The sequence below is a fragment of the Ammospiza nelsoni genome, chromosome 14 (assembly GCF_027579445.1).
Source record: "Ammospiza nelsoni isolate bAmmNel1 chromosome 14, bAmmNel1.pri, whole genome shotgun sequence".
NCBI lineage: Eukaryota > Metazoa > Chordata > Aves > Passeriformes > Passerellidae > Ammospiza > Ammospiza nelsoni.
This window is the reverse complement of record NC_080646.1, coordinates 7,818,749-7,840,082: the sequence shown is the minus strand read 5'-3', so window position 1 is coordinate 7,840,082 and position 21,334 is coordinate 7,818,749. Positions and strand designations below refer to the sequence as shown.

Genomic DNA, 21,334 nt, shown 5'->3' with positions numbered 1-21,334 from the left:
TTAATGGGGTTTCTTTCCTGGGCTGGGCTGACTTAATTGCAAAGCTGCAGTGAGTTGATGCCTTGTGACGGTCTAATCCCAACCCGGTGACTCTACAAAGCTTTCGCCCAGCTCCCTCCTGCTCCACTCCGGCCTCGCCACCCCTGCTCCCACCTCAGCTCTGTGCACTCACCTGCTCAGGACACTTCTGCTCCTCCTGGTGAGTACCCAGGACAGTTTTCAACTGGAAGAGCAGCGTTGAAGACCATCAACCTCACTCAACCTGGCATGTCCAGAGCTTGAATTGGTTTTGATGCCTGTCCTTTCCCCAGGAGGTTGAGGGAAAGAGGATGGCCCTGGCAAATGGGTGAGCTGGAGCCAAGCATTGCTCGCACAGCCTGGGCTTGGAGCTGGGGCTACAGCCAGGCAGGGGTAGGTGCTGGAGGCAGGATGAAGGCAGCCCTCCTCCTCCTTGTGGATGGGAACAAGGTGTTTCACCCAGACTGCATTGGAAAGATGCTGAGAGGTTTGCAGTCCAGCCTTGCAGCTGGTGGAGCAGTGAGACTTGAGAGTTTGGGAAATACTTTGGGGATGAGTATTTATTTTGGTAATATTATTTATTTTGGTAGTAGAAATAAAAGGATGAGCTGGCTGCCTGGCCAAATTTGGATGCTTGTCTCTGCCAATGGGAAGGTGGTCTGAGACTACCTGGGTGAGGGCAGGTTGAGATACCCCCAGCCAAAAGAGGAAAGGCAGACTGAGAAAAACATATGAAGTATCAGATGATCAATACACAGATTTTTAAGCTGCTTTTGCAAACATCCCTGGTGTTTCTTCAGGCTGCTTGGCCTCCTCGGGTAGGCAGAAATGCAGGCAGTAGGTGATGGAGATGAAGAAAGTTGGGGGTCTCCTCTGGACCCCCACTTCTGCCCCTATTTGTGCAATATGTCAGGAAATGGGGCATAAGGGAGGCTGTGGAGACCATTTGGATCCATGCTGATTCCTCCTTCCCTCTGCCAGTGTCCTGCTGCCGACAGAAGACAGAGGACAGCATGTCTGCAGTTGTGAGTACCATCCCCACGCTGCCCCATCCTCTGTGCCCTGACCATGCCCTCCCTACAGGGTGCACCTCGGTCCAAGCAGCACACAGCCCATCCCTAACCCACTGCACCCCCTTGTGTGGAGCCTCTCCCCTTGCCCAGAGCTCCCAGGTGGGGCAGGGGGCTGGGGGGCTGTCTGGGGAGCCCCCACAGCCTCTCCTCCCCGCAGACGGGCACGTTCCGCATCGTGTCGGAGGAGGAGCAGGCGCTGCGCTCCAAGCTGGAGCGCCTCACCACCAAGGACCACGGGCCCGTCTTCGGGAAGTGCGAGAAGATCCCCCCACACACCCTGCAGAAGGTGAGGCAGCTGTGGGGAACGGGGGGAAGGTGCAGCTCCTGCTCCTCAGGGGACAGGGGAGACTTTCTGCTGTCTCTTGCACTCGCCAAAATGTCTCCAGGCTGGGGATTGAGTGAACCTGCCCTCCCTGTGCTGGGATGCTGCAAGGAGCTTTACTGTCCTCCCCCAGTTTTTGGGTGCCTCCACGACCCCCGGGGTGTTTCAGCATGTGTGCCCATCACTGGTTCCCCTCTCTGCTCCTCCCAGGCAAAGGACGAGCTGAATGAGACAGAGGAGAAGAGGGAGGTGGCAGTGAAGGGGGGATGCACTTACCAAAATGTCTCCAGGTTGGGGATTCAGTGACCTTGCCCTCCTTGTGCTGGGATGCTGCAAGGAGCTTGACTGTCCTCCCCCAGTTTCTGAGTACCTTCAGGACCCCCATGTGACAGTGTTCACAGGGGTCTGAGGATGAGGGAAGAGATGAAGATCTGACTCTAAGTTTTAGAAGGCTTGATTTATTATTTTATGATATATTAAAATTATACTAAAAGAATAGAAGAAAGGATTTCATCAGAAGGCTAGCTAAGAATAGAAAAAAAAGGAATTATAACAAAGGCTTGTCACTTGGACTGAGAGTCTGAGTTAGCTGACTGTGATTGGTTATTAATTAGAAACAACTGCATGAGATTAATTACAGATTTACTTGTTGCATTCTATAGCATCAGATAATCATCATCTACATTTTGTTTTTGAGGTTTCTCAGGAGGAAAAATTCTAAGGAAAGGATTTTTCATAAAAGATGTCTGTGACACCCCCGGGGTGTTTCAGCACGCGTGCCCATCACTGGGTGCCCTCTCTGCTCCCCCCAGGCAAAGGACGAGCTGAACGAGACGGAGGAGAAGCGGGAGGTGGCGGTGAAGGCGCTGCGGGAGCTGGTGCAGGAGCGGGCGGGCGGTGAGGATGTTTGCCAGAAGGTGGCCGAGAAGGTGCAGGAGAGGGACGACTCCTTCCTGCTCCGCTTCATCCGCGCCCGCAAGTTCGACGTGCACAGAGCCTATGACCTGCTGAAAGGTGGGGAGGGCACAGAGCCCGTGACCTGCTGAAAGGTGGGGAGGGCTCCTGGGCTTTGATGCTGGGTGAGAATGAGGGTACACATCCCCCAGCAGCTCACAGTCCTGTGCTGGTGCCTCCTAGCCCAGACTGGGCTGTGCTGGCAGAGCAGGACCCTGATATGGGAAGGGAATTAAGAGAGGGGGTAAATAGAAAAAGTCAGGGTTTGAAGAGAGGTGATGAATAGAAAACATCAGGTTGAGGGGCTTGGAAGGAGTTGGGATGGGGGAGGAAATAAATGAGGGTGACACCAGGCATCCTGCAGCACCAGGACAGTCCCATTCCTTGCAAATTTACCCAAACAAAACAGAAAAAAAACTCTCACATTTGGTGATGGTTTTGCTCATGCAGCAAACCCAGCTGGCTTGAGCTGCATCCCCTTGAGAGACCCATGCCCTGTACATGCCCTACACTCCTCCCTCTGTACCCCTGTAAGGAGCCAGCTCTGCACCCTCCTGATGCTCCTGTGCACGGTGCCTGGGGATCTTTTCACCCCTGGGGCACCCCCAGGTCTGGGGACAGCTTGGGGTGCTTGTGGCACCCTCTCCTCACACTGGGAGTGACCCAGAGGGGTGGAGGGGGAGCAGAAGGGCAGCCCACAGGCTGGCTGCTGGCTGGAACCTGCCTGGCTCCAGCTCTGCTCTTCTTTGTATCAGCTTAGGGGATAATGAGTTGTAATTATCAGCGCTGGCTCTCCGACGAGCTGTTTTGTTTGCCTGCATTTTCCCAGGACTAAATTCCTTGTTTTGTGCCTGCAGGGTGCCAAGAGAGGGTAGATGGGGGTTTTCACCCAAACAGGGAGGAAAAGGAGAAGGGAAATGAGGGGGAAATTACTTTATCTGCTTTTTAAGGTGTTGGAGAGAAAGCGGGTGTGGGAAGATCCTGGCAAGGGGAGGGATTGCACCAAGCATGCTGGGGCTGGTCTGCTGCTGAGTTTCTCTTTCCCCCTTTGCTTTCCCTCTTTGCTTTCCCTCTTTCCCCCTTTGCTGGAGGAGACCTGACCCACGTGTGCCACAGGCAGAGCTTTCCACAGCTCTGGGCTCTGACATCTCACCATCACCAGCCCATCCCATCTCTGGCAGCTCCCCCAGCTTCCCGAGGCTGGGCAAGCAGCCAGTGTTCCCAATTTTTGCCTCTGCAGGCTACGTGAATTTCCGGCAGCAGTACCCCGAGCTGTTTGACAACCTGAGCCCCGAGGCGGTGCGCAGCACCATCGAGGCGGGCTACCCCGGCATCCTGGCCAGCAGGGACAAGTACGGCCGCGTGGTGATGCTCTTCAACATCGAGAACTGGGACTACGAGGAGATCACCTTCGATGAGGTGAGCCCAGATCAGAGGCTGCTCCCACAGCTGCGGTGCTGCTTTTGGGCTTTTCCTGCTCGGACCTGTGAGCACAACATCCTTACGCACACACACACTGAGCATCCTTACACACACAGTGAGCACAGCCTCCTTACACACACACACACACTGAGCATCCTTACACACACACACAGTGAGCACAGCATCCTTATACACACACACTGTGAGCACAGCATCCTTACACACACAGAGCATCCTTACACACACACTGAACACAGCCTCCTTACACACACACACACACACACACACAGAGCATCCTTACACACACACTGTGAGCACAGCATCCTTACACACACACACACACACACAGAGCATCCTTACACACACACTGAGCACAGCCTCCTTACACACACACACTGAGCATCCTTACACACACACTGAGCACAGCATCCTTACATACACAGAGCATCCTTACACACACACACACAGAGCATCCTTATACACACACTGAGCACAGCATCCTTACACACACACTGACACAGCCTCCTTACACACACACACTGTGAGCACAGCATCCTTACACACACACAGAGCATCCTTACACACACACTGAGCACAGCATCCTTACACACACACTCACTGTGAGCACAGCATCCTTACACACACTCACTGTGAGCACAGCATCCTTACACATACATGTGCATCTGTCCAGCCATACAGGTGGAAGTAAATCTGCAGCCCTTTGCATTTATCCTTTGAGGGAGCCTGGGAGAGCATGGTCCACCCCAAAGGATGCAGTGCAAGATACCAAATTAATGGGTGCATCCCCCAGCCTCTGTAACATGGGCAGAAGAAAGGCACCACACCATTAAATCAGGGCCAGAGGAGGAAACTGAGGCACAGGGCATGGGAAGGGCTTCTTGGCAAAGAGGTCTTCAAATCTTCTCCCAGTTTCCTTTCCTGCTCAGCTCTGAATCTGGTCTCAGTGTATCACTGATCCAGATCTGATACTCATGACTTGAAAAGAGAATGTGTTCACCCTGTCCCTGCTCTGAAATCTGGGGGCTGGCTGTGACAAGCAGGCTGGAGTCCAACAGACCCTGGATAACACTCCATGGGACTCCTCCTGAGTACCCTCTAGGTCTATGGCAGGTGAGACCTCATACAAGATCCTGCTGTCTCTCCTCTCCATTAGATCCTTCGTGCCTATTGTATTATCTTGGAGAAGCTGCTGGAGAATGAAGAGACCCAGATCAATGGGTTCTGCATCATTGAGAACTTCAAGGGCTTCACCATGCAGCAGGCATCAGGGATCAAACCCTCTGAGCTCAAGAAGATGGTGGACATGCTGCAGGTGAGGTGGCAAAGTCTGCACCCAGCAGTGGCAGAGGGGACCCTGGGCAAGCAGGGAGCTCAGAGGCAGGGCTAGCAGGGTTTGGGATTGCCACCGTGCTGGAACAATGTGAAAACATTGTGGAGAGGCTGTTCCCCATCACCCTTTCCCTGCCTTGCCAGCTAATTGGCTTAACCCTGCAAAAATTTCCCCACTCCATCTCCCTGCCTTCTCAAATGCCTGACCAGAAGCAGTGCTACCACTCCTTGCAGCATCCTAGGGCATGGCCTGGAGGGCTTTCCTCATGAGCCTCTCAGCCCAGCCTGCTGCAGGCTGAATGGAGACACAGGCACTCCAGCATTTCTGCCCTTGGACCAAATGCCAAAGACACTTGGCTCTTCCCAGGGAAGGTCCTTCTCATGAGGTGGGAGCAGTCTGGGAGGTTCTTCAGCTCCCTGGTGCTCCTGAGGTGGGGGTGGTTGATCCTCTGGGTCAGAACAGAGAAGGGGACATGGAGCAAGGAGTGCTGTGCCAGTGCTGGTGTATCCATTGCTGCCTGCTCAGATCGGGGTAAGATCTGAGCAAGGGTAAGATCTGTAACCATCTGTGTCTGGGTTTGGGATCCCAGGACTCCTTCCCAGCGCGGTTCAAGGCCGTCCACTTCATCCACCAGCCTTGGTACTTCACCACCACCTACAACGTGGTCAAACCCTTCCTGAAGAGCAAACTGCTGGAGAGGGTGAGTGTAGGAAAGGGACCTGCAGGCAAAGGCACCTCCTTGGGTGGAACAGAGCAGCTGGGAAGAGCTGTCCTGGTCCTCTGCTGAGGGTCACTCCCATCTCCCCCAGGTCTTTGTGCACGGCGAGGAGCTGGAATCCTTCTACCAGGAGATCGATGCTGACATCTTGCCAGCAGACTTTGGTGGCAACCTGCCCAAGTACGATGGCAAAGCAACTGCAGAGAAGCTCTTTGGGCCTCGCATCGAGTCTGAGGACACAGCTCTCTAAAGCAGGAGCCTGCTGCCTCCCCTATACCACAGCACCAGAGGTGGCCCTCTAACCCCACCACCTCCCTCCTGTAGCGTTGCTTGAGTGACTGTTTGTGCTGCAGCAGCCTGGGTGTGCTGCTCCATGCCTGTCCCTCCTGTCCCCACTCCAGGCACAGGGCTGTCCTTCCCAGGCACAGCATCCTTCCCTCTGGAGCTACTGGAGAAAGGAGGCCACCAGCCCTCTCCCACAGCCTTTCCTGGAGCTGCAAGGGGAGGACAGGAGAGTGTCTGCTCTGGGAAGGGAGGGCTACAGTGAGGGAGAAATAAAGTGTTTAAAGCAGAGCTCTGGTGCCTCATGGTGAGGAGCAGGGGCACAGCTTTCTGGGTGCTGGCTGTGTTGGTGGTTCTAAGGAGACCAGTGTTTGGCAGGAGACCCCAGTGCCCTCATCACTGACTGCACTTTGGCACCAGGATCAAGGCACTGCCCATCTCCATCCTCCTGCATTCCAGATCAAGTCCTTTTCTTGCCTGAGAAAGGGCCCCCAGTTCTTCCTTATCTGTTCTAACCAGGGAAGAGAAACAAACAAACCAGGGAACAGATGCAAACAAAAACCCAACCAGGGTCCCAGGTGGAGCTGTCTCTGCCCAATTCCTGCTTGGGCAGGGAGGAGAACAGAACCTGCAGGAGCCATTGGGACTAGGAGATTGTTTCAATCACAAAACAATTGAAAGACAAGAATATACCCTCCTAAATCCTTCAAAAGCCTCAGCACAGCTGTTTCTCCCAGCACTGCACTGTGAAAGGGAGCTCATTCAGGGAAGCCCTGCCAAAAGTCACCATGGAGGGCAGAGGATGGTACCTGTGCAGCAAACCAGCTGCACCTGACACTAACTACAGCTTGCTCAGGTGGGGAGGAGGGAGGCATAGGTAGCTGTCCCTGTCTAGAGAGTCTGTTCTGGTTCATGAACCAGGCATCTCCTCCAAAGAGTAAATTGGACACCCATTCCCAGACCATCTCCTCCCTTGGCCAGCAGCAGGGCTCAGAAAGGAACAAGCTCCTGGTCTCTGTCAAGGTTACATTCTCCCTGAGCCTGCTCCCACAGTGGGTCCTGTCCTCCCTCCCAGCTCCACGTGTGTCCTTTTCATCGTCCAGATCAGCCCCCCTACCCAGGGCTGGCTGAGGTGGAGGGGCTGACAAGAGCCACATTTCAGCAGGGCACTGGCTCAGGCTCAAACCAAACAGGACAGGGCCTGCCTGGGGTTAGATGTTTGCTCCAGCCTCAGCTGCTTGCTGAGTCCATGCATGAAGAGTCCTGAAGCCTGAGGCTGTGCAGGAGACAGAGCAAAAGGCACTTCTCCACCTCCTTTGGCTCCTTTCTGTACCTGGAGCCATCCCAAGGAAAGCACGTGTGACAACCCTGCAAGCATCAGGCCAGTGCAAACACAACAGCACAGCTTGCCTGGGAGGCAGAGCAACTGCAGCTTGTGGAAACAGAACAAGGGGGAAAAAAAACCTCATCCACAGAGACAGGAGTATCACATTGCTGCCTCTGGGGTTTGCACTGGGACAGTCACAGCTCTTGGGAGGTGCCTGTGGCTGCTCAGCACTCCTGTGACAAATTGTCAGCCAGGAGCTTGCTGTGATGGGGAGACACAGAGCAGCACAGCAGAGCTGGCAGCTGAGTGACTGAGCAAGGCAGGAAGGAGCTCTGAAGTGGATCTAACAGCTAATTCACAATGGCCAATAAATTACAGATGAGGGCTATTGTGTCCCACAGAGCACCCAGTCCAGCTGCCCCAGCATGGCACCAGTCCCAGTTACCCTGCACAACTCCCTCCCTTGGGCTGTAGGCAATAAATCACACAGTGGAGAGCTGTTAGGTCAGGTGAGCAGTGCTTTTGTACACTCAAGGGTCACAGATGTCACTGTCCTGGCCACAGGAGCTGGTTTGTGTTTCTTCTGCCAGCAGCTGAAAGATCAGGCACTGCACTTGCTCTCACATAGGGAAAAATAGCAGCTGTTCTATTCCAGCAGCAAAAATAACTCTTTTTCAGTAGTTTCATGGCAGATGTGCCCTTTTGAAGCTGATGCTATACCCATTCTCCACCAGAGTGGCATCAAAGACCTCTTCTTGGGCAGAAGACAAAAAGCAACCAGGAAAGGCTTGAGCACCACTTATACCACCTTCCCCCAGCCAGCTCCCCAAGCTGAGCCTCAGGGAACACTGAGAGCCTCTGCCAACATATGGAACTTCACACACAGGCACTAGCTGGAGCACTGACTTCAATAAGTCCTTTATTTTTAAATAAAGAAACCCCACTGAATCAAAGATAACAAAATTACATTTTGTTTTGCAATGACTTCCATTTTACACCACACAAGAACAAAAATTAAAGAAAAAAAATCAAAGACAGTTTTATATATATTTATATATAATTTTAAAGGTAAACATCAGCAGATATAGAAAAATTGCATTGCTAGTTGCAAATCATCTCCCCTGCAGCTCTCAGCTCCAGAGAATCTGACTCAGAACATGGCAGCAGGGAGGGTGTCTCAATATACAGGCTTCTTCAGGGCAGCATTTAGAGATAGTTACAGAATATAATTTTGCCAAATTGAAAATATTTCCATAGTCAACTGCTCACCAAGACCACTGGAAGTCACTCTGCCTGTTCTAACACAGCTGCATGAGAGAAACAAGGGCACAGGTCTCCTCTTCCCAACCTCTTTACACACCTTTTTGGCTAGGAACTTTCAGAGAAAGAGGTTATGCTTTCTCAAGAAAAATGGCTAGAGATCTGTCACTGGGAATTACAGTCAAGTATCATGTAACAATGAGACAAAATGCCCCTTTGGAAAGCTGTTGACTTGGGCAAAGCAGTAGGATTCAGTTATAACAAATACAAATGGGTTTTATTTGGCTTTTTAAAAATTTTAAAATAAAGACTTTTTAGTTGGCAGAGAACATGAGATGGGTCAACATCCCAGCAGAACTATAGTAGAGATCCAAGAAGAAAATTCTGTATCTCCTCTCTGGTCATACAAAAACTTTGATTACAATGGGAGCTTGTCAGTCAGACCAAAGCAAAGGGGCTTTGTGCCACCTGGTACAGATGGTCAGGGTAACTCCAGAAACCTTTCCAGCACAGCATGGAAAGCTGGCAACTGCTTTGACTCATTGATGGCACTTGTGCCTAAGCTGCCCTGACAGCTGAGGAAGCCCAGGCCAGTGTCACTGTCACTGAGAGGAGGGTACAGGAACAGGGCACCCTCCCTCGGGCTGGTGCTGCTCTGAGGCATTCTAAGCTTGGAGAAAAATCCTAAAGTCCTCACAAAGAAGGGCTGTTTGCTTTTCACCCAGAAGCCATGGAAGAGACACTGCTTTGAGTCACTGTGGCTCCAGCACCTTCCCAAATGAGCCAACCCACAGAAGGGATACAGACATGGAGTATGACTCAAACCAGAAACAAGATGTTCTTTACAACAAGTGACTTACACAGGCAGCACAAGGCTCAGGCCTTCTCTGGTCTCACAAAAAAAGATTGAAGAATTTCATTAAGCTCCAGACAAGCACAGCATTTCCAGAAAAACCTGGAAGCAATCCAGGTGACTAAACTGGCAATTAAGTCCTGAAGATGGTACTCTCTGCTCTTTCCTTTGAGATGCAGCCACTTGAGCAATTTACCTCCAGCTATGCTGCTGGAGGGTTAGCAGACAAAAACTTTGGGATTGCAGGATAACAAGTCACACTTAAGCAAAGCAAATCCTGCTTCTATGACTCAATTCCTACTGCTAAAGGAGCAGAGAGTTGAAAGTGATCCACTGCTTATATACATTGTTATTTTCAGCCTTGAAACTGACTGCAGCCAGTTGTGGGCCGCCCACAAAGGTCCTTTAAGTCAGCACTCAATTGTGCCATGTGCATCACTGGTGTGCCTCAGTGTCTGAAAATTCATTCACCAAAAAGCAAAGCCCCAAAAGCTCTGACAGAGCTGTTACTGAAGTCTCTAGATATGCTGATGTCAGGGGAGGAGGAGGAAAAGGGCAAGGCACCATGTGTCAAAGGGCTGTGGTCTAGGAACTTGTGACAGGCCCAGGACAGATGACACACACGTAGCTTGGTTAAATTCAGTACTGGAGTTAATAGTTCCCAACATTTTTACTTAATGCCCTGTCTTTGTAACCCATACCTTCATAAACAGAAACTGCAGAAAAACACTCAGGAAAAGGATTGCAAGGAAGTTCACTGTTTGCCTTTACAGTGCAACTACAACACTGCCAGACACACCTGAAAACACCTTGATTTAGAACAAAGGGACAATTAAAAATGCTGGCAGAGCTCATGTAGTGGAAGCTGAAGTTCCTTGTGCTCAGTCAGAGCAAGTCTGAGCTGCTTATTTACAATCTTCAGATACCTCCAGAAAAACGGCAAAGGTGATGGTTGGACCAGCCTAACCATCAAAGAGTAATTGTTCTGCAACTTGCTGTCTCATTGAGAGGGTCCTCAGGGTTCATGCTCAAGTGCTACTTACATTCAGTGATGGGGAAGGTGTGTTTACCATGAGACTACCCATGGAAGAGCTCTCCTAATGATTTTTCTAATCCCAGTTTGAAACTAAGCAGAGCACATGTCAGATTCACCAAGCTGTAATCTTGAACTGCTCTATCACACCACACTGCAATGATCTACAAGTGCACACTTCAGCAGCCTCATGTGTTTGGACAAGAGATGAAAGACTTCACCTCTAAGACTGAAAAATTCAGACTGCATTTAAGGCTGGGTTCACTGGGCAAATAAAGACCACCTGCCCACACAACAAGAGTAGTATTGCCTTATTTTGGGAGATAAGAGCATTTCATATGAGACTGGACAAAGTCTGACTACAAGTCTTGCTTTGAAAGAAGCATCAAATTTGTTGAGATGGAGAGAACAGCTTTTTTTTTTTTTAACACTGCTTCCACCTACAGGCTTAAGCTGAAGCTCAAGCTCCAGAAACCTTGCACAAAAAAGCCACAACAAAAGCTGTCCTTCCCCAAATAAGCCAGACTCAGTCAAGTCACAAGTGATTTGAGCAGTTTTAGATTCAAGTGCAAAACCAGGGCAAAGGAGCAAGACAGAGACCCATGGTACTTCTGTAGTGGAGAGTTTGAGAAAGTCCACAGCACTGGCACTTCTGAAGGCTGGGGTTGTGGGGTAGGAAGGAGTACTCCTCAGAAAGGCTCTCCAAGTTTAAAGAAAAATCTCTACTTGATTAGACAAAGGTACTGCTCCTGCTGCTTTGAGAACTGTCCAGTTGCTCACCTCATTTTGGGAGACTTAGACACCTAAATTTATACTGTAGCTATTTGATGTGTACATGTGTTGTTTACACTTCTGCTGAAGTGAGGAGATATTTAAGTCATACCAAATGAATATTACATGAACACTACTTAAGCAAAAAAACTGAAATGTCTTTTATGACATACTTTAGTGATGCAGTATAAGAACATAACACAGAGACAAGATATCCATCAGCTAAGAATATCCTTGCTAACTGATGCCCTAAAATAGTTCTTAAGGAACAGCCACAAGCACAGCCAAATCTTGCTGTAGCTTTACTTAGTTTCATCTTCTCTTTGAAGAAAAAAAGCCGAGATTTACTGACTAGGAGAATGTGCAGACATCCACAGTTCACCGTGGATCACAGGCCAAGGTGTTTGGCCTAAGGCAAATGAAAGGAATTTCCTGATATGACAATGCATCTTTGCTACAATAGTTAATTATTGCTTTATTAAAATGAAACCCCACCTACTCAACCTACTGAAGTTCAGGGACAGGGCAGTCCAGGAGGCTTGTTCCCCAGGTTTGTTGTTACCAGCCTGAAGACTTGCAGCTTGTTTCACCCTTAAGCTATAAATTAAAGTGCCTGAACACAGACCAAGGCTGAAGCAATAAAGTGCTGATGAGGGAAGTTGTGACAGGAAAAGAACTTCACTGACACGGTGATAAAGAAACTCTATGGATGGATTAATGACTCTACAACATTGAGAGAACAAACAGTAAGGGGAAAAAAAAAAGATTTTTACCACTAGTTTCAGTCTCCAGATTGTCATGGGACAACTTTCCTTTAATAACTATTTTGGCACAGACCATAGCTGCCACTTGAGGGAAAAGCACAGGTGAGTAGCCAGCTTTCCTGCAAACAGCTTTCACACTTCACTTTGCACATTAAAACTAGAAGGGGATGTCTGGTTGTGGAAAAAAAATTCTGGTGAGAAAGAGCCCAGTGTCTTACCAGAGCCAGTAATCCTACAGATTACACAGATCTGGAAGTAGTCAGCCATGCAAAGATGTCATTTCAGCTGCACAGGGCTGGGGACACCGGTTCCACATCAACTGTAAGGCAAGTCACATGTCTCAAACCCACCTGATGCTCTGAAAGCTAATGGGAGGAATTTTGGTATTATTTACCCGGACATAAGGGGAGTAAATCTAAACAGATACACCCTACTCCCCACCAATTAATCCCTAAGAGAGTACAATAGCTTTCCATAAAATAGTCTTTCAAGCAAATTGAGCTCACAGAAAAAAGTCCTGCAGATTCTTAATCATGGGTTTCCATTTGGAAGCTAGAGCCAGCTTTAAAAAGACCCAGGTCAAACAAAGAATCCAGTACTGAAAAGAAAACAGTATTTCAAAAGAGGCAAAGGTGACAAGAAGGCGACTGATCAGGTCCTGAAGTGAGAACATGTTTACACAGAAACATTAACTGGCATTACCAGGCTGCAGCTTTTCTCTTCTTGGAGATGCAGCATAAAGCCACCCCAATCCACTCACAGCTCAAGCATGGAAAAGTTGAATATTTTTAAAGTGATTCACTTGTACAAGTGCATTCCTAGGTACTAAAAGGTTTCCCTTGAGATGGTGCAAAGCTGACACTACACTTGCAGTCAAGCACCTGTTTTTCCAAGCCACACTATAGTGGCTTACAGGCTGAATCACTCACTGGCTTGTGGCTTGGTACAGGGATTTTCCAGCACCCAGAGAGAGAAGAGAGCCACAATTATCCCATCATCTACACCTAAACAAATGCTGCAGATCAAGTTTTTGACCAGCAGGTAAAGAGATTTTGACATGTGAAACTTCTGCTATATTAAAGCAAGCAGTCTTTAGCTCAGTAGCCCTGGAACAAGCTACAGACAGCAACCCAATTCTTCAAGCAGAGCAGTAAATTACAAATCCACGTGACTGGATATCCAAAGAGGCTCTGACCAGTTGTTAACCTCTGCTTTAACTCAATTTTGGAAAAACACATGGTGATCAAACCCCAGCCATAGGATATCAAGGAGAATGGAGACCTGAAGCAGCAGGTGAGGGAACAAGATGCTCCCAAATAGAGATTTACTGAAGTGATCCAGAGTCTTTGGGTCGATTACTCCTGGCCAGACACAGCCTGCTCAGCATCTGAGCAGTGAGGCTTTGTCTTCTCCCACTGGCAGATGGCATTGGCATACTGCACCACAAGCTTATCCATCCAGGTAAGGGGCTCTGGGAACAGCACAGATCCCTCAAAAAATCCCAGGTGGCCTCCATGAAGGGGCAGCACATGCATGACATTCTCCTTTTTCTCTGTAAAAGAAAAAGAGGCAGAAAATTCCAGGATAACATCTTAAGATGACAATGAAAGCATCTTGAGTTGCCAGGACAATGGCTGCCCAAGAGATGCTGCTGACTGGGCCCTAACAGTAATAATAATAATAATAATAATAATAATAGAAACAATAATAAAAAAATACTGCTGTAAGAATTGTCATTCTTTAACAAATGAACACCTTTAACTCACATTCCCTGGAACTAGGACTGTTTGCATCATGTCAAACTGCACTAAGCTCTGACAGTGCATCAACCATCTTGTTGCATGGACAGTGAAAAACTCTCTGTGCTTGCTTCTCTCTGAAAGCAGCTGGGAATAAATTCTCTGCTCACAGCCTCTGACCAGGAAAAGAAAGAACCCTGCTTCCCTCCCTGTGCACCAACTCTCTGTGTGATGAAGCAGCAGCAGCTCCCTCTTCTGAGCTTCTAAGGATAATTTACCTTTTGCCTTGTTTGACGACAGACAGCTCAACTCCTTTCAAGGGAGAGATCCCAGTTCAGTGCCAAGTGACAGAGCCATGCATGCACTGTCCCCATTTCATCAGCAAAGGGGGAGTTTATCTGTGCTTCATCCAGACTGTCACCACCACCCATCTTCCTACTAAATCCCAGTGAGCAATGGAGATGTGAGGAAATCTTTTTTCATCCAGGAATGTAACCTGCTGCTATCAACACAAGCAAGAGGTGCCTGAAAGGACTGAAATTCCTCCTGCTCATGATTAGCCTTGTTAGTTCTAGCAATTGGTGACTTAAAGAGGCTTAGCACACTTCCCAGAGCATTACAGATGTAAGGAGGCAAGTCAAGCTGCTTTGAAATCAGGAATTGTGATGTGGTAAGCAAGCTGTAGGTACACAAACATGCCCAGCTGGAGGAGACTGATTCAGCATACCTGAAAGAGCTCTTGGAATTGATAGAAGACTCTCATGAACAAGAGGGTCATCAGCAGCATTAACCAACAGAAGAGGAACATTGATCTGCATCAGGAAACATGACATAAAAAGAAGAAACCAAACCAGAAAGGGGTTAGTATTTGAATGTCAATCTACCAACTGTAAAAGTATCTTAGCATAACTCAATTAAGATCTTATTTCAGAGTTAATTTTGCCTCAAAGAAAGAGGCAGAGAGCAAACAGACTGAGTCCTCACTCTTAGAATTGAAAGAGCTACACCCTGTTTTCACTCTGCATTGCTTTGCACACCAGGCAGCTATTGCCAGCTCTGTTATGGACACCTTGGTTAAAGTCCAGGAAACTCCCTTGGAACATCTCCATTCTCTGGTTCAGTAGAAAAAGGAAGAACTGATCTCAATTACACTTTGGCAAAACTTTGCTCAAGCATCTGCCTGTCAGTGTCCTGAGTCTCCTCCATAGAATCCAGTAAGCCTTTCTTCCTTGGAGGTGCAGGCTCCATGCAGGCACCCATTTCCCACTTTATCCTCACACTCTCAGAGCAGTTCAGCTGAATGTGGGGCTTTGTCTCCATCTCTTGGGTGCTATCACCTGCCAGAGTTATACACACTGAAGAACCCAAATAATTTAGCCCCAATGTTAGAGGCAGCAAGATCTGAAATTCTACTTCAATATACTGTGGGTGATTATTTCTGAAAATCCCAGCTAAGTCATCTGCAGGTATCACAAAAGGAAACACAGAGTAATTTCCCTTAATGCAAGAACAGCCTGCTGCAAGAGCTTACCCTGTGCAAGTAATGCAGGCAACTTTCCTCTTCATAGTATTCCTTCAGTGAGCTATAACCATGGAATTTCCTGAAATAGAGCAGATTGTCATTAATATCACCTGTACCAGCCATGTCACTATTACTTTTAAGTGAGGACACATGCAGAAACAGAAATAATGGCTCAATTTCCATAGACAATATTTTAATACCCAGTCTCTTTGCAATACCCTTTGGCAGCACATGCCTTGATGGTTTCTGTGCCTTCTCAAACATTCTGAGAACATGGGCAAGTCAAACATGCAAACTGAAGACCAGCAGCCCTCAGGGTGTTTCTTTTAAAACACCCCACTTCACTTAATTGTACATGTAAATGAAAGGAAGTTAGGATCTTGTTCATCTTTCCCTAAAAGTCTTTTTAAATACAAACCCAGCATAGCTTATAAACCTCAAATTTACTGAACAATTTGAAGTTGTGTTCACTGTACTTCAGCAGAGTCCCACAGGCACAGCAAGGGGCATACAAGAGAAACACTGGGAAGAGAAGGTACCTGGAGTTCTACAGGGGAGCACGGAATTGCCCTTCATACCTCATAACATTATCATCAATCTGCATAAGTGATGTTGCTGTATAGAGCTTGCCCAGATCAGCTTCTGACAGGCTATGTGGCTTCTTCATGTTATCTCCAAAAAGAGCTTGCCTGGAAGAGTGACATCAAGAATTACATCCAAAAAACACAAGGGCAGCAAAACCATGACCTGTTCAAGGACAACTGAGTTTACTAAATCTGACAAGATAAGATCAGAAGTGGGTTATATAAACATGAGGCTTCCTTGGGAGCAAGAGCAGTTGTTTGTCCACTTACCTTAGCAGCAAGACATAACAAACCCCAGAAGCCTCTTTGTAGGAAAAAATGTTTTCCTTATCTACTGAAAAATTGCATGAGGGGGCCTTCTTAAAAGAAACTTCCCAGAACAGAGGGCACTAAGGGTATTTGGACTTGAGGCTACATGTTAGAGGGAGAGATTTTTGGCTTCAGATGAAACCTGTGGGTGGTTTGGGTGAGAGCACCAGCAATGCTCGGCACAGCATTTCCTGCATCATCTGGTTCTAAAGCCCCCAGCACAGACTTCAGGCTACCACACACAGAAATTACTCAGGGTATTCCCTTAGCAGAAAGCTTTTACTATGGACACTTGTCATAGCTGGCTATTGCCCTCAGGAGAGGACATGTTTCTTTACCAGAACAAACTTCTTCCCAAACTAACAGAACAAAGGCCACAAGTTGGAAAGGGATTTGTATTCCCTTTGAGAGGCAGCTGCAGGGCAGGCTAGGTTTGATTTGGGCAAGGTAGAGCACAAGTGATTATGGAAAAAGTTTGCTCAACACACTTCCTTTCAAATCAGCACCAGTCTTTTTGGGTTAAGAATTGAAGCACCCTTTAATGGGAGCTTACCTAACTTCACTTGTCAAATTTGTTCAAGTTGTCTAAATATTTGTAAACCTGGAATGAATTACATGGATCATCCTACATTGGCCACCCTCTTTCTACAAGTGTTTCATACTGCACAGGAGTGTAAACAAAGAACCAGAAGTCTGAAGTGACACATGCTCCTTCAATGAAATAGGCTTTAAGATATTCCCCTCCTTTCTCTTCAGTCAGGCAAATTCCAATACAGATGAGGTATTTTCTTGTCTACAGAGTACCACCCAGAGAACTTTTTATGGGGAAAACAACACCAACATGAGCATGTCACCTGTTTAGCACACAAATTTCTTTTGTTATGCAAGAGCAATGGATCAGCAAGAGCAGCACAAGGATCCTACAGCACTCCAGGAACAGCAATGTTAAGTGTTTTGCTGGCTACATGCTCTTTCTAGAGGAACAGCTAGAAGCCAGAGCTACAGGTTTGACTATTTGCTTATTTGATATGCAGCAACTCCATACAGCAGATCTGGAAGATTAGTCCTACCTCAGGTAGGTGGCAGAACAAGAGGCTCCTTCAATAGGGAATTCTTTGGCTAGAAGTAAAACAGATGCAGAACACTCCACTTTGAAGTCTAATTGCAATGTTTTCCTGTGCACGTCTTGTTTATTCATTAAGCAAGTTCCCACAAAACACAAGGAGACAACAATGTCTTCCTTCTAACAAAATGGCCAAAGCTTGTTTGTCTATTTTACAGTATAATGAGATTGACAGGGGCTCACCTTCTCTGTTGGTTCATCTAAAGATCTACCAAGGAACTTGTGCTAAACCTGTGAGGAGTCCTATTTTAAAGGACCAGGCAGACAAATCCAATACAGCAATTGACCCAATCAATACTGTCAGTGTGAGTGGTGTACTGCAGTACCTGTGAGAAAGGATGATCTTCTTCATGTTGTCTGCCATGAGGAAGTTATAAAATCTTCTGCAATGATCCCACTGCATGAAGGTTTCCTGTGCCCTAGAAAAAACACAGCAGAACAAACAAAGCTGTTAATGGAGCCCTTGAAAGATCAGATTAATACACTGTTAACATCTTATGGCAGCCTGGGGGCTGTGTAAACAAACCTCCAGGCCTTCTCTGCCACAGCTTAACCTTTTCCAGGAAATGACTTCCACTTTGATGAAGTTTGTTAGTATCAGAAAACAGATCTGCAGTCTCATCTTGCACAATACAATTAGCAGTTTTGATCAGAGCATTTAAGAGCCATCAATCAAGATCCATAACACTGACAAGAGGATTTTAGTATCCCTTTGCAGAAGTTGAATGTAATTTACATAATGGGACTTTCAAGGAAAGGGCTAAAACCTGTTGCTCAACAGTGTTGTCTATTGTGTAATATAGCTCTGCAGAGGAAACAATTTGTGCAGATGTTTCCAACATATACAGATACTATTATTGTTTCAGTTCATTGGCAGGAACTGTAGGAATAAATACTAGCTGCAGCTGCAAGTGGCATCTGAGTTGAAGTCTTTACCTATTCTCAAAGCAGAAGAGCACTTCACAGCTTATCTGTTGTTAAAACAGAATTTAAGCCATCCAGAGTTGTGTGAGCTCTGGCAGACACCAGCACTGCTTTGCTATGCAGGGTCATGGGCAGGTTAGAGCTTTACTCCTAGCAGGGCTTGCTGTTGCTGAGGGAACACACTATCATTTACTGAGAGACTGAAGAATGCTGGGAGCAGCTTCAGCTACTGAAGCTCTCCTACCACTTAAACATTAACATACCACAAGAACTACTGTAGATTTAGCATGACCTTCCAGGCTACAGCTTGCAAATCCCCTACCAGGCAGGAACAAACTGTTTTCTTGTAATTAGCCATGTTGGAGAGTATGGATTTAAAAAAAAAGAAAAATCCATTATCTATTTGTCTAGCCAGGTTATACCTACCAAGAAGACTGGAAAATGCACATTTCTTTCTTCATAAAAGGTTTTCCAAGCAAATCTATTAAGTTATCACAAGATGTTTGAAGTTGAAGCTACTACATTTCCCTGCAGTTCCTGTGGTGTACAGCAGTTCTCCTAATATGAAGAGCTGCAAGCATTAAAAAAAACCCCACAGGCAGCTTCTAGTATTGTGAGGACTGCCCAGGTTTCAGAGCTGAGGTCTCTCCCCACAGCCTGGAGCTATGATGAAGATGCATTCCACAAGATCAAGAAGCAGAATCAAGCCTATGCAGGCAGAGATTAAGGAATAAGGAGACCTGTCCCTGTTTAGCCTCAGGGAACACATTCCCTAGACTGTTAATTCATTAAAGATCTCATTGTTCTGGCAGATCCTAGTATTGCTGCTGCTCTGCAAAGGCTTTCCTATTTGAAATCTTTGGTTCACCTTGCTCACTAAATTTTTTTCCTTTGCTTATGAAAGTTATTTGGGGAATAAATGCTGGACAAGCTAATATTTTAAAAAATGGAACTGTAAATTAAACTGGTTATGTTACCAGGGTAATTCACTTCCATGTAGCCCTGAAGGCTGAAGCCAGCTATTTTCATGTACCAGACTAAGCCCAGGAAATCAGTGGCTTCACCATTCTACCTGGAGGTGCTTTACACCTCCTCCTCCCACTTCCATAACCAGGGCACAAGGCCCTCCCTCCTCCTGCCCTTTGCCCAGTAGATGTTGCTTCCCTCTGGTTCTTCAGCTAATTAGCACTTACAGCAGATGTGGGCATTAGGAAGGGAGACACAAGACCTGAAATCCTTCCTGCTGGCTGTCCAGTAATACAGAGCAGATGTTTTGTGGCAGGAGCTTTGCTAGGAGATGTTTACCCAGCAGGTGGAGGCAAGAGCTCAATAATCCACACAGCCCACACTATGGGGTGCATTAAACTCAGGGGGGAAAAAAACCCAGTGAGTTGTTTTTCCACACAAATATCCAAGTGGAGAATTGTTAATCAGGTTGTCCTTGCCATGCAAGCATAATAGCATTACTCACAACAGCATTTTGGAGATCAGGAATACAATATTGCATAATTGTAGAAGATGAACCAAGTGGACCACAGCCAGATATTATCCCTGCAAACCCTCTCTGATGGTTGCAATTAAGGAGCTGGCTTCAAAAGGATGCTCTGTGCTCTATGCCAGAATCCCAGGATAGCTAAGAACATTTTACTTGAAACAAAACAGAACAGCTGTTCCTGTAGCATCTGTTCAGATTTTAAGGGTGTAAACTAGCAGCAGATGATACACTTTTTTAGCAGTAGTCACATCTGACCTCAAAAGGGATTAGATAGCAAGAGTATTACAAGCATATCAAGCTTTTACTGACATCTCAGTGCTTCCAGAAAAGCTTTTTGCTTTTACCTCTTCTGCTTTGAGAATAGGTAAAGAGCCTGATTTATAAAAGGTGTCTTCAGGCTGCTGAATAACAAACTGGCCCCTACACAGACAGGGCAGCAACAGCACCAAGAGTTCCAGCTACCCTGATCAGGCTTTGAGGCTGAATTCCATAGCAAGCCCCTCACAGACCTGCTACAGTTTCACCATTCCTATCAGCCCAAGGGATTATGACTCAAATACCTGAGTTCTAACAGTCCCTTTTGGCTTGTAGGTAGTCTCACAGCTCAAAATTGCAGGTAAATTACTGCAGAGTCAGTTGCACCTTAGTAATTGTCCATATGTACAGACAGTAAAAACTGAAAACAGCAGCTTAGCCAGTTACAGTGCTTTAATCTCAATTACCTGTGCATATATGGAAAGGTTAAAGTGCATTAGTTGAGTTCAGTTTTCAAGCAGCACTGCTGTACCCTCCATCAGGACATGCAAGTGAAGCCATCACAGCTCCTAAAGTGCCACAACCTTGTCTTCCAGGTGGGGAAACATCAATATTTTCAGGCTTAAGGGCTGTAATACTTTTCCACCCCACCTTCCCCACTCCTATAAGACAGCTGTGAGCACCTCTCCATCCCTTGATCACCCAGCACTGTTTCAGTGACACTAGAGAGGAGCACAGACTGACAGAGTCTGTGCTGTGCCTTTCCAGTCTCCCTGGGTAAGAGCTGCCAGATGAAACTGCACACTGAGGCCAAACAAGCTATTACAAACCATGGGATATTTCTCAGAGTGATGAGACAGTGTAAACTATTGCTTGCAGACCTGGCATCAGCTCAGCAGCTGCTCAGGCTGCCCAGCTTGCCTGGTTAATTACACCAGGACTGCACAGGGAATGCCACTTCTTCACTCTAGCCATGAGACAGCATCACATGCACAGCCCAGAAGCTGCCAGCACGTACCTGGACAGGTACACAAAACCTGTTTGCACTGCTGACCAAGTTTACTTGTGCTTGCAAATCAGCAGAGCTTCTGGTGTTCCTTCAGGAGGGTTTTATCCTACACAGTCTGTCAGATCAGTTCATGCAAGAGAAACACCCATCTTCACCTTGCCCTTCCAGATATCTGCTCCCTCCTGTACTCCCAGAAGAGAGCAGCACAGAGAAAGCTCCAGACCCA

The 21,334-nt window shown here is 47.2% G+C and overlaps 2 protein-coding genes across 3 annotated transcripts in view; one reads left to right on the top strand and one right to left on the bottom strand.

Moving 5' to 3' along the window:
* Positions 1-1,031: 1,031 nt before the first annotated feature.
* On the top strand, positions 1,032-6,108 carry RLBP1 (retinaldehyde binding protein 1). Its single transcript, XM_059482494.1, has 7 exons — positions 1,032-1,043; positions 1,249-1,377; positions 2,226-2,427; positions 3,608-3,786; positions 4,964-5,122; positions 5,730-5,840; positions 5,950-6,108. Exons 1-7 carry the CDS (start codon positions 1,032-1,034, stop codon positions 6,106-6,108), a joined length of 951 nt encoding a protein of 316 aa, XP_059338477.1.
* A 2,249-nt stretch (positions 6,109-8,357) lies between these two features.
* The window catches only part of ABHD2 (abhydrolase domain containing 2, acylglycerol lipase), a 36,064-nt gene continuing 23,087 nt past the window's right edge, over positions 8,358-21,334 (bottom strand). For both annotated transcript variants that reach the window (XM_059482572.1, XM_059482573.1), the window contains exons 7-11: positions 17,752-17,844; positions 15,988-16,098; positions 15,419-15,488; positions 14,615-14,699; positions 8,358-13,700 (exon numbers count right to left, since the gene is read on the bottom strand). In XM_059482572.1, coding sequence (XP_059338555.1) covers positions 13,504-13,700; positions 14,615-14,699; positions 15,419-15,488; positions 15,988-16,098; positions 17,752-17,844 — 556 coding nt within the window. In that variant the 3' untranslated portion in view covers positions 8,358-13,503. The remainder of the gene's footprint in view (positions 13,701-14,614; positions 14,700-15,418; positions 15,489-15,987; positions 16,099-17,751; positions 17,845-21,334) is intronic.

Bases quoted from the DNA above. Each gene is read 5' to 3' on its own strand.
- RLBP1 (XM_059482494.1), top strand. The intron at 1,378-2,225 runs GTGAGGCAGCTG...TGCTCCCCCCAG, and splicing joins CCCCACACACCCTGCAGAAG to GCAAAGGACGAGCTGAACGA. The intron at 2,428-3,607 runs GTGGGGAGGGCA...TTGCCTCTGCAG, and splicing joins AGCCTATGACCTGCTGAAAG to GCTACGTGAATTTCCGGCAG.